The sequence below is a fragment of the Falco rusticolus genome, chromosome 1 (genome assembly GCF_015220075.1).
Source record: "Falco rusticolus isolate bFalRus1 chromosome 1, bFalRus1.pri, whole genome shotgun sequence".
Classification (NCBI taxonomy): Eukaryota; Metazoa; Chordata; class Aves; order Falconiformes; family Falconidae; genus Falco; species Falco rusticolus.
In genome coordinates this window covers 17,923,128-17,935,185 of record NC_051187.1, presented here as the reverse complement: position 1 = coordinate 17,935,185, position 12,058 = coordinate 17,923,128, and the positions used below count along the sequence as shown (strand labels likewise).

At 55.6% G+C, this 12,058-nt stretch overlaps 1 protein-coding gene across 2 annotated transcripts in view; it reads left to right on the top strand.

The window, feature by feature from the left end:
• Window positions 1-11,584, top strand: part of DOC2B (double C2 domain beta) — a 39,605-nt gene extending 28,021 nt beyond the window's left edge. For both annotated transcript variants that reach the window (XM_037372125.1, XM_037372128.1), the window contains 5 exons: window positions 5,611-5,737; window positions 5,922-6,079; window positions 7,970-8,051; window positions 8,286-8,382; window positions 9,015-11,584. In XM_037372125.1, the coding sequence (XP_037228022.1) occupies window positions 5,611-5,737; window positions 5,922-6,079; window positions 7,970-8,051; window positions 8,286-8,382; window positions 9,015-9,151 (601 nt within the window). In that variant the 3' untranslated portion in view covers window positions 9,152-11,584. The remainder of the gene's footprint in view (window positions 1-5,610; window positions 5,738-5,921; window positions 6,080-7,969; window positions 8,052-8,285; window positions 8,383-9,014) is intronic.
• Window positions 11,585-12,058: the final 474 nt, after the last annotated feature.

Genomic DNA, 12,058 nt, shown 5'->3' with positions numbered 1-12,058 from the left:
CTGCTGAATTGTGTCCTCGCTGCCTGGCTGGGGGGAGGGATCTTTTGTTTACCTGAGGAGGGATGGATGGGCTGGGGCTTACTGAGGACTTTTTATTTTGGTGTGGGTTGAGCTGTTTCTCTTCTGTGAGCCTCTCCATAACACTAGTGGCAATGGCCCTTCACCCTCCCAGTGACGTCTATTGTCTTGCCTTCGGTGCTTCGCTTCACCTGCCGGTCATCTTGGCGAAATACCTCCTTCTCCACCAGGAAGAGATGACTTCAAAGCTGCAGGGATGCTGGCTTTCCTTATGCTAATCAGGCAAGGCTCCTGCAAAGCAGCTCTTGGTAGTTGAAAGAGCATGAGTGATGCTCCCCTCAGTCTGGGAGGTGATCATTCCCCGGGCGCCTCCCTGGTGCTGAGATTTGTGGAGGGGCAGGGAATGCGATTGTAGAGTCTCTTTAATGTAAAAATAATGGTGAAGATCAAAGCTGCCACCAGCCTTCGCCTCCCTGCTGCCTGGAGAGCATGTGATGCAGCAGAAAATCTGGAAAAGCACCCAGAAATCTTCCCTGCCCACCTGGGCTCTTGGTGGGATGTGTCCAGTTTGGGTTGGTGGGTCGATGTTGGCACAGGACACTCTGCCAGTGCCTGCAGCCCTCCTGGGCAGATGAGCGGCATTTGCCTGGTCACAGGGGCTGGAGTAGGAGCATCCTCTGCCTCCTGGAGAGTAGAGTAATGAATCCTCTCCTGCCTGAGACCCCCAGCCCCATGCTGTGCCCCGACAGGCTGCCCCTCATCCCTCATGAGGCCTCATCCAAGCCAGTCAAGTGACTTGGCTGTGACAACCCCAAGCCCTGGGAGCACTGGGGTTCGCCTCCCTAAGCAGGGCCACCCCCAAGGGAGAAGGAGAGGTGAAGGCAGCAGCACAGCTAATTGCGCTGGCAAGCAGGATTTTGTTAATGAATCAGCCCCCTTAAAAAAACACTAGATACTTCAGATTTCATGAAATGCAGCAGAGGTGGGAGGATCTTGAAAGGTCTCATCCATTCATTGAATTAAATATCCTTGAGTCTAGCCCAGGGCTTAATCGCAATGAAACCACCCACCATCCTGAGAGAAGGCAAATTCAGAGCCGCTCGAAAGGCACTGGACTCAGAGCACTGGGATGGCTGGGCTCAGGGGCAGGTCCCCTGGCAGCACCAGGGCTAAATCCCACCCCACAGTCCCCCCTCCCAGTCCCCATCTACAGGCACCATTGCTCCCCATCTGTGGTCTGAGCACAGCCTTGGTCTCTGGCGGTGGGAAGCCAGGGTACATGAAGGGGGGAGGCAGAGAAAAGCTGCAGGGGAAATTGGAATAGGCAGAATACAATCGCCTACATTTAAATAATACATGTAATATGCAATAAATAGATTGTATTCATAATAAATATCAGGGCTAGCCAGATATTGGACACAATTATTCACATCCAGATATGTGAAGTGCGAAGTGATGCATTATTCATATGATACTCCACTAGCCCACAAATGCCAGGAATTCTTTGTTTAATCATGTGTTTGACAAACATCATGACTCATTAAATATGTTATTCAGAAAATAGTATTTGATCAGGTCTAATAGGCATACTGCAGACACTTAGAGATTTGGGGTCCCAAATTGCTTTACTCTGGAAGCACCGAATGAAATTTGCTCTGGAACTGCAGGCGCACTCAGAATTCCATCTAACTTCTACTGTGTTTTATGTGCTCAGACTTTGAGGCGTTTTGTGATGGAGCCCAGCACTGAATCCTCCTTTTGGTTTTAAGAGAGCTGGACGGTCCCAGGACACCAGCATTTTCTGTTTCATCTCCTTGCCAGCTGTTGCCTGTGTTTAAGCCAAGCAAGCATCACCTGTGCGTCTGCTCTTCCACTGAGAGCCTCCCAAGTTGCTACAGGGACCATAAGGGATCTTAGACATAGGAGATGCATCTTCAGGCTTCATTGCCTATTATGTGCATGTGAATTGTGGAAAAGGGTCCTCAAGGACCCCTGTTCTCCTCTTTCCGTGATGGGAATGAGGCCGGAGGAATGCGTGTACAAGCAGAAGCCGTGAGTCAGTGGAATGGGGTTGCTTGAGCTGTGCGGTGAGTCAGGACTGTAACCCGGGAACCTGGGCTTGAGTAGGAGGGAGAATAAGTTTAATGAGCAGTGATTGTTCACTTGCTGCTTAGTTTTCTTCCAAGGTGGTTTTCACGGCCCTTAAGTTAAAGATCAGGACCCCTGACAGTGGAAGCTGTCAAATCAAAAGCTGAGCTCGAGGGATTGGATTTAATAAAGAGAGACGAGAGGGAGGGCTAATGTTTGAGTTAAAGGGCTCGGGATGGCAGGTGAACGTGGCTGCCAGAGGCATCTCTTGCTGTTTGTCATGAGCTGATTTTCTAACCTAAGGCATAAAAATTCCATCACATCGATTTCTTGTAATAAAATCCAAGCTGGTGTAATTGCGTTACGCCTGTTTCCAAAGGGAGGGCTGGGGCTGGAGCTGCCTGCTCATCTGACGCGTGCTCACTGCCGTCGCTTAGGGGGCTGGTGCTCGGCCAGCCTGCCTGAATGAAAACTGCCATCCTAGTGAAGGTGAACCACAGCCAGCCAGAGGGACTGGGGTTCAGGGGCTGAGTCCGAGGGACTGGGGGCGCTGGCACGAAACTCTGCGTCGGAACCACCTCTGGTCATCACACGCAGGTGGGCACAAAATGTAGGGACCCACCTGAGAGGATGCCAGAGAGAAAACGGGGCTGGGAGAGACCTGGTGGTGGCTGCAGCTCCCTCGTGCTGCTCAGAGACAGCAGCAGTTCCCAGGTCTTGCAGATGTGCCAAAAACTGCCTCCTGAGGGACCCGGTTCTGCACGACACGGTAACTAGCCTGGGATGTGAGTGGGGACAAGGAAGGTGGCCATCGCCCCAGTGCTGTGCCAGGCTGGGCTGCCTCCATCACGCAGCACCTGTGGGTCTGCTCCGGGGGGCTCTCAGTCCCACGGGACAAAAGGGACGTGCTTTCTGCGGCACTGCAGCAGGCTGGGGCTTGTGGACCCCGATTTGTCACCTTTCTCCCTTGGGGAAGGGTTTGCCCGTCGGTGGGCTGCAGCTGCGGGGGTTTGGCTGCTGCAGGGTGTTCCTGTGCCCTGACTGCTGCCACGGGAGGGCCGTGTGGTGCAGGGTGGGCAGGAGCCACTCCCGGGGGGGGGCACGCAGGGGCTTGCAGCTGCCTGGGGCTCAGTTGAAGCTCTCTGCGCTGTAGCATGCTGCACAGGCACGGTGCTCTCAGAGCCACTTGCTAAGGTGCCTTGTGGGCAGTGAATCAGGGCTCAGTGGGGCTCTCCAGCCTCCCCCAGTGCGACACCGGAGATGCTCCCCCTGCCGCCACCACTGAAGTTTTCCAGCCGTTTCCTTCCTGGGCTTCCAGCCATCCTGGGTTGTTCTGGGGCTTCGCAGCAAGTGGGACACTACATTTCAGTATCTTGTGCTTCTGGGGCTTATCTAGACATCGTCGGGGGAAGATCTTGTTACTCGTGTTCTTAAGTGGTAAAACTGGCACCAAACTCTGCCTCCCCCGAGCATGCGGGAGACAGCACCGCTCCGCAATTGTCGCATGTAAAAATAGAGCCCTGGCTGTCAGCTCGGTGAGGGCCACGCTCCTCTCCTCTCCAGCCCGGCTCTCTAACTGCGCTCTTGCTTTCCCCCCCAGCTTTGGCCAGATGGGTGTGGGGTTGTGCACGCCTGGCAAGTGCCGCTCCTTGTCTGGAGCTGTCGCTGTTCCTTTTTCAGTTTTGTTCTGTAAAAGAGAGGCAAGAGGAGGAAGGGAAATAGGAAATGTTGTGCCTGGATTTGAGATTCTCTTTGAGGATTTTACTGTTGCGGTAGGGTGGGGTTTTTTGCGGGTATCTATAGTAACGCTGCATCCAGCTACGGTTTTCTGGAGAGCAGCGTTCCCCATCTTCCCGCTTTTATTATTTTTTTCCAGACCCCCTTCCTCTGCTCCTCCTCAGCCCTGGTCGTCCTTGTGCCATGTGACTGAGCCATCCCCATGGCTCCCTCGCTCAGCCTGGAGCATGAGGGTGGTCAAACCATCCATGGATAAACCCACCCAGGCACTGCGCTGGCCAGAGACATGGTATGCGATAGTTACTCTGAGGTGGGGTCGCAGGGCACTGTATCTTTAATTACTTCTACCCCTTCCTGAATAGGTCCCATTTGTCAAATCCTGGCAAGGTGGAGTGCAGTCCCTGGAGGCAGAGGTGCCGCCCATGAGAAGTGGGCACTGACAGAGGTGGGCGAAAAGGAAAAAGCCAGGCAGCAGCAGAACAACAAGACACTGTAGGAAAATTTTTACAAAGGGGAGAAGGGAAGGTAAACGCCTTTTTTTATGGACAGGGAGCCCAGCCCAGTCCCCGTGTGGCTTTGGTGGGGGTGCGGGCTGCTCCCTTCAGAGGGAACGGGATGGCTTTTCCTGTCCCCAGCTCCAGGCAGCGCTGCTGGTCCCTTGCACCACCTTGCTGGCCCCTTCTCTGGGATTTCAGGAGCTGTGAGCAGAGGCTCCCTGCAAGCACCAACTTTGCTCTTCGGTTGTCTCCCCTGGCTCCCAGAGCGGGCTGGGAAGCAGCAGAGAAATGACTCATTAGCTGCCAGCTCAGGAAAGGCATTTATAGCTTTCAGACAGAAAACAGCCTTTGCGATGCCTCGGAGACAGGCTGCCATCATGGGGTGCATCCCGGGACCTGGCCCTGCGCAGGACCCCAGTGGGGCTGGGAGAGCTTTGCTCGGCCAAGGTGTGATGCCTTTCGCAGGCTGGGTCTGCGCGTCCCTCCCAGGCTGGTCAGTGTGGTGGGAGGGGAGGTGGAGGACACCCTCTGTGTCCCAGACCGGGCAGCCAGGTCCTGAGAGCTGCCACACTTAGGAAGGTGCCTGTGCTCCTTGGGTGCCTCTCCCGGCCGCACAAGCCGAGAGCAGGTTTAGGAAGAGCCTCCTTGGCCGGGCAGGATGCAGCTGGGCTGGCGGCAGCTTAGAACAGTTTTGCTTTAGTCATCAGTGACGTTGATGTTTTAATGGAAGAGCCATTAGGATGTTTGAGGCTGGGTTGCTGCTCTGACAGTGCCTGGGCTGGGGTGTGCGAGACACAGTGACTGCGACACCGCAGGGTTGTGATGTTCAGGGTTCGTGAGCATCTTCCTGGAGGGAGCCCAATCCCCGCGGGGTGACAGGCATCCCGAGGGGTGCAGGAGCCCAGGCCAGGCCGGGGTCTGAGCAGGAGAGATGATGGCGCTGGGAGACCTCCGCCTCCTGCACCCCTCTGCTTCCCCGGACCTGCCCTGCCCTCCATCCCAGCAGCCTTGGCTCCCAGCTGCAGAGGTGAAGCAGAGCAAGATACTGGGTGTCACCTTTAACTGTCGCGAGCTGCCCTGGCCAGGCCGTAGCAGCAGATCAATGCCGTGCAGCTGCCTGCGAAGGAGGTGCCCGGTCACCGGCCTGGGGAACGGTGGCCTCAAAGTCATCCCCTTGCTGGGGGGACCTGCAGTGCGGTGGGGCAGAGCTTTCCTTGTGCCATCGCCTCCTCTCTCCCCGGTGGCCCTGCTCACCCTGTGCTTGTTGCAGGATCTCGGTCTGCGATGAGGACAAGTTCCGCCACAACGAATTCATTGGAGAGACAAGGATCCCGCTGAAGAAACTGAAACCCAACCAGACCAAAAACTTCAACATCTGCCTGGAGAAGCAACTGCCGGTGAGTGGGGGGGTTCAGAGCAGTGTCCCCCACCATGGGCCTGTGGATACAGCAGCGTCTCCCTGTAGCATGTGGGAGCGTGGGGCAGTTTGACCCCTCGGACGTGATGAGGGGTGGGGAGAGCATCCCTCACGCCGGCGGGGCAGGTGTCCGGCTGTGGGACTGGGTGTGTTCCCTCCCCCAGATAGATAAAACAGAGGACAAGTCGCTGGAGGAGCGCGGCCGGATCCTCATCTCCCTCAAGTACAGCTCGCAGAAGCAGGGGCTGCTGGTGGGCATCATCCGCTGCGCCCACCTGGCTGCCATGGACGCCAACGGCTACTCTGACCCCTACGTCAAAACGTGAGTGCTGCTCTACGGCCGTGCCGGCTGAGATGCTGCTGCTGCCGCCAGCCCTCAGTGAAGCCTCTCCCTGCAGTGGAAATTAATTGAGCTCATTAGGAGATGCAAATGAGGGCGTCACGGCAGCAGCTCGCATTTGCCTGGAGCGTGTTATTCCCCAGTGATTATTTTACAGCTCTTCAAAGTAACGCGGCTGCAGGGTCTGTGTGGTGGCGTGTGGCCGTGCCTGCCCTGCGCTGGGGCAGCCGCGGTGCCCCACCGCCAGGCTCAGCACTGCAGCGGGGACGCAGCCCTGGGGACAGCGCTGGTGGCCCGAAGCAGATAGGTGTGGCCGGGTTTTGCTGATGGCACGGCCCCAGCCTGGCAGGTGGGGGCTCCCCGCCGGCAGCGCAGGGATGGGTGCCCCCCGAGCAGGACAGTGCCTGTGCCCAGTGGTCCTGCACCTCACTCGGCACCCGCAGGCGCCTCTGCTTTCCTTCCCACGATAACCCACCGGCCTTTTCACTCTTCAAAGCCTGGACCATCCCCACCGGGATGGGATAGCTGCAGGATCAGCTCTGGCCTCCTGGCTGGTGGCGTTGGGGTGCAGGCATCTCCCCCTCCCAGCCCCAGGGGACAGGCGGTTAATGGGGCGAAGAGGCTCCCAACCCAGCTCCCGGCCAGGGCCACCACCCAGCGCTGTGGTGAGGCTCTAATTACGACGTGTGTGTAATTAGAGCAGCACTTCAGTCCCAACCCGTGGCTCCAGGGCCCGGTTAACAGAGCTGAGGGCCTATTTGCTGGTTCCACTGACACTTTCCAATGTAAATGACTGGGAGCACCTTCCTTTGGAAAAACACCAGCAATATTTATTTAAAAAAAAAAGTGCCATTAAAATTACTGTAATGGGCTGCTTCGACTCAGCCTCACCCAAGGATTCAGGGAAGCTGGTGTAATCCAGGGGCTGTGAAGGGATGCTGAGGGAGGTGCTGGGTCGCCGATGCACAGCCGGGCTGGCACAAGGGCCCGGCATCGCCACCGCTCCTGCGTTGTCCGATGGCATTTTTCAAATTCACTCTGCACAGCAGGTGGAGGCCATGGCGAGGGAGGGCCGGTCACTGCCCACGTCCTGTGTCCCTGTCGCCAGTGCGCTGACCCAGGCTGTGGCACTTGCAGGGACGATCCTTTCCACGACAGAGATACTGGGAGAAACCGCGCCTGGCTCCTGGGAGGCAGCAGTGGAGTTTATCGCTTTTGCCTTTCTATTTAATTGTTCTTTAGCACCTTGTGCTACCTGCAGTAAATTGTGTCGGCAGGGCTTGGGTCAGAGCAGGTGGACAAGTGAAGCTGCTGGGTATAAGCCCTGGGTTTTTTAATTATGACCAAGAGCTGGGAAGTGTAAGGAGGAAGCAGAACTGGTGTTTTAAGGGGCAGCACCAACGTGAACAGACGATGGATTGACTGTGGCCTGGCCCAGATTTCAGGTGCCCTGTCCGTTTGATGACACTTTAATCATGTTTGCATTCTGGCCCTGCAAAATATCTGCAGGAAACAGCGGCGCACGAAACTGCAGCCACTGCACTTGCTCCTACTCCCTCTTGCACACCCGGAGTGGTTTCTGCCTCCTGGCAAGGCGCTGGATGAGCAGACCGGCCGCATGGTCCAGGTCTGGGCTGAGGTGGTTTGATTTTGGGAGCTGGGAGCGTGTGTGTGGTGCCAGTGTCCCCTAGGGACTGGAGCTGGGATCATCGGTGCTCTGATGGCAGCTGGGTTGTGGAGGAAATCGGGCTTCCTCGGCCGGGGAGGGGAGGAGGGAGCTGCAGGTTCGGGGGGGCTCAGCCACCCACTTCACCCTGCCTCTGCCTGGGAGCCGGGCCTGTGCGTGACCGTGCTGCATCGGTTTCATTGCAGTTACTTGAAACCGGATGAGGACAAGAAATCAAAGCATAAGACGGCGGTGAAGAAGAAAACACTGAACCCCGAGTTCAACGAGGTGGGTTGGTGGTGGTTGTGGCTCTTGCCTAGGGCATTTCTCAGTCCTTGGACTTAAAAGGCAAGAAAGTGCCCCAACCTCAGTCACCGGGGGAGAGAGGGGGCAGAGTTCCCCACGGGTGGCAAAGGGCGACAGCCCGAGGAGGATGGCCAGCCTCAGCCCTCTCTGGGGGGTCCCAGCCCCTGCTGGACCCCAGCACGGGTTCGTCCTAACTCTGTCTCTGCTCCCCAACAGGAATTTTGCTATGAGATAAAGCACGGTGACCTGGCAAAAAAGACCTTGGAAGTCACAGTGTGGGACTACGATATCGGGAAATCAAACGATTTCATAGGTGAGTGAGTGGGACCCTCCAGGTGGTCTCCTTGGCCTCTTTGGTTTTTATCTTCACCTTCTGTGCCTCTTCTTTTTTGCGTCTGCTGCTCCTCTGCACTTCTGCAGCCTCCCGGTTTGCTTTCCATCCCAATGTTCGTTCTTGCTGGATTTTTGTTCTGCTTTTATCCCTCTCCTGTACCTGAGCCGCCCCTCCCGCACTGCTCCTCACTTCAGCCGGCCCCCAGGGGAGCACCCAAGCAGGGAGAAGCTGCATCTCCCTCTCCCTTCTGGTTTCAGATCTTTTATTCTGAATAAACTTGGTCTAACAGGGAGGTGTCATTCTTCTCTGTTGGATCTTTAGACCTGTTGTGATTTAGTTACTGGTCACTGTGATTTACTGCTAACAAGTGACCGGTATCTCTGACAGCCGCTGCAATTGCAGTGAGCCCTCGGCACACGAACGAGCAGCCGGGGCACGTTCCAGCCCACAGCCGTGAGAGACAGGGAAGGCCGGGCTGCCATCGCCCGTGTGTCACATCAGGTCGCAGCCCTAATGCTGTGACAGCGGCTGCATGACCTGGCTCCACCCAGCATCCCCCAGCCCCCTCAGCAGGATGATGTTCACCCCCACCTCTCCCTCTCTCTCCCAAGGTGGTGTCGTGTTGGGAATTAATGCCAAAGGCGAGCGGCTGAAGCACTGGTTTGACTGCCTGAAAAACAAGGACAAGAAAATCGAGCGCTGGCACACGCTAACGAACGAGCTGCCGGGGGCTGTCCTCAGCGACTGAGCGCCACGGGGGCCGCTCCCCGGGGGGGGCACAGCTCTGCCGGCCACAGCCTTTGGACTTCTCTCGTTTACGGCTTTGGCTACAGGGGATCGCGGTACCGGGGCAGCTGGGAGAGTGGGACACCCCACGCCACAGCCTGGCTGCAGGGAAACCTTCCCAGGGAACGAGGCAGCGGGGGTTTGCTGTGCGCAGCAGATCCCGTCCCCTAAAGGCTTTTCCAGAATGGCTCCTCGCACCCCGACACTCTCACACACACACTCACGTGCATGCACGACACAGCCGCCGCACACCTGCATGCACTGCCGTTCCGACTCCTCTCCTAACTCTTTGCTGTACTGAATTACCTTCTCGCTGCCTTGCAATTCAGTGGCAAAAATGAATGCGTCAGTCTCTGTGCGTGTATCTAATGTGAGCAAAAGGCGTCACTAAAACCTGGAACTATTTTCTAAAGGCAACTGTGCCATATTTCTGGTGGTTTGTCAGTCTCTGTGGTTTGGGCCTAAACAGTCTTTTATGCATTTAAAGCTCCCCAGTTGGAATGGTTGTGTCCCCTGACGATAACCTACAAAGACTGTTTGCTTTTCTTCCAGAAACGTACTCGTCCTCTCCAGTAACCCCTGTGAAATCAGGCAGCCAGCTGCAAGCGCTGTGCAGACCACGGCTTCACTCTCACACTCCCTGGGCTTGGCCGGCTTCACAGTTGCAGAAGTGTGGGGCAAAATAAGAAGCTCGGCAGAGCTGCCGGCAGTTCCCGCTTCCCGGGACCAGGGCCGAAGCCTCCTGCTGCCCTCGCAGTAACCGCTCTCCTGCTGAGCCGAGCCTTCCTGCCCAGAGCCACGCAGCCAGGCTTCTGCACAGCTCTTTTTTTTCCAGCAAAGCCAGCTTTCAGGCTGAATTTTTTTATAATTTTTCCCTTACTCGTCCTTTTTCCAATCCATGCCATCACCTACAGCTCAGCTGAGGCACTTTATGCTGCAAGCTGGTGGCGTGCAGCAAGCTGAGCTGCGGGGCCCGGCCGGTGCCGTACTTGCAGAGATGCTCAGCTCTGGCACAGCCGTCAGGTTGGTCCATTTTCTGATTCAAACGGCATCCAAATCAAATTTCTGTGTACAGCAGAGTAGTAATATAATAACATTATAGTAATAATGCCAGCTCTCGTCCTCTGTGACCCACTGTGGCTGGGCTCTGCATCCTCATCCTCCTGGGCACTGATGCTTGCGTGAACAAAGTCGTGTTTGCACAAGACGCCGGTGCCTGGTGGGATGAGCTAAAACCTTCCACAAAATGCTGCAGTTTGCCAGAAATTTTTGAAGCCTTTAAGCCGTGATTTCTTAGGAAGAGCTGCTCTTTCCCAATCGGCCTCAATTACCTACAGCTTCTCAGCGCTGCAGCTGTGTGTGTGTGTGTGTGCGTGAGTGTTGCCAACTTCTTTTTTGGAAAGCAATCCGATCTCTGGAAACCTGTTTACTTTTCAAAGTGATGATCGTGTCATACCTTGTTTGATATGGGGGGTAAAACCCGATGTTCATAGGGGCTTTTTTAATAATTCAATATTTGTAATGCATTCTACAGATATGCATGGGGTTTATTTGAATGCTGGCAGCGTGTCAAGTGGGATGTTCCTGGTAATTCTGTCTGTCACTGGTCCAGCACCTTAACACCTGGTTTGGGTCTGAGCTTCCTGGAGAGCTACGGGCGTGCCAGGTCAGCTGTGCCTCCCTTTCCTTGCAAAGTTACTTTCAATCCATCATTTGTTTCAGCACATCGTGCTCTGGAGCTGGTTTATGCTCGAGGTGGAGTAGGACACGATGTGTGTGTGGGGGTTTCTTCACTTTGTATCCTGGTCCTTTTCTAAACGGACGGTCCATCCGTCCCAGCTGCATGCAGAGTGGTGGTTGTCATGCCAGGCCTCGTGAAATGTTTGATACCAATGTTTTGCTACCCTGTGAAGGCTGCAGAAACTGTCCTTACCTGCATCCTAAAAGACTTTTGTATTTCAGTATTATCTATCTGTGTACTTTTTGTCAGATTTGTTAATATTTATAATGAGAACCCAAAATAAAAAGGAAAAAAAAAAAAGCAACCCCCCCCCGTCAGTGCCAGCAGTGCGGCTTTTGAATCTCCCTGCATTGGTGCCACGGTGCGTGAGCTTGGTGTGGCACAGCACTTCTCCGGTTCACCAAGTGACCCAGAGATGCCAGATGAAGAGCTGGGGACCGGCGAGGACTCAGGAATGGGAGACAGTTTTAAACCAGAGCCCTGGGTGCTGCTCGGCTTTATTCTTCACTGTCACATCTCTTGCTGCTGCTGCAACAAAAAACCCACCCAAAACAGCACAGTCACTGTGTTGGCTGCACGTCACCTGCCTTCAGCAGGGGCCCTGCTCTGTCTGGGCAGGGTGCTGTGAGGATGCACAGAGACTGCGTGCGCACCGGAGGTGGAGGCGGGGAGGGAGATTAAAAAAAAAAACACCCCTCTGGTTTTTCTTAAGTTTCCATTAACTTTGCATAACGCAAGGTGCTGTTCAGTAGCGTTAGCAGCAGGGCGCTGCAGTGCCCCGTACGGGGCTGGGCCGGGGCAGTCTCTGCACAGACCTTCTGCCATCTTGGACACTGTGACTGTCCTCCCCAGGGCGCAGGGGCAGAGACACCTCCCTGTGCCACCAGGGAGCTGAGGTGCCACCTGCCCGCTCCAGCTGCTGCAATTAATGTATCTTTTCCCTACTGCAGTTTTTTGATTGATTGACTATATATTTTCCGAGGTTAATATTCAGGCTGTGAGCAGCCAGGCTGCTTACCAGTGCCGAAGGCAATTCCCTGCTTGGAAGCTGCCGTTTCCCATGGGAAGCCCTGCTGGTGTTTGCTCTCTGCGCTCACCTTGCCCCCTTCGTCCTCACGGCTCCTCGGC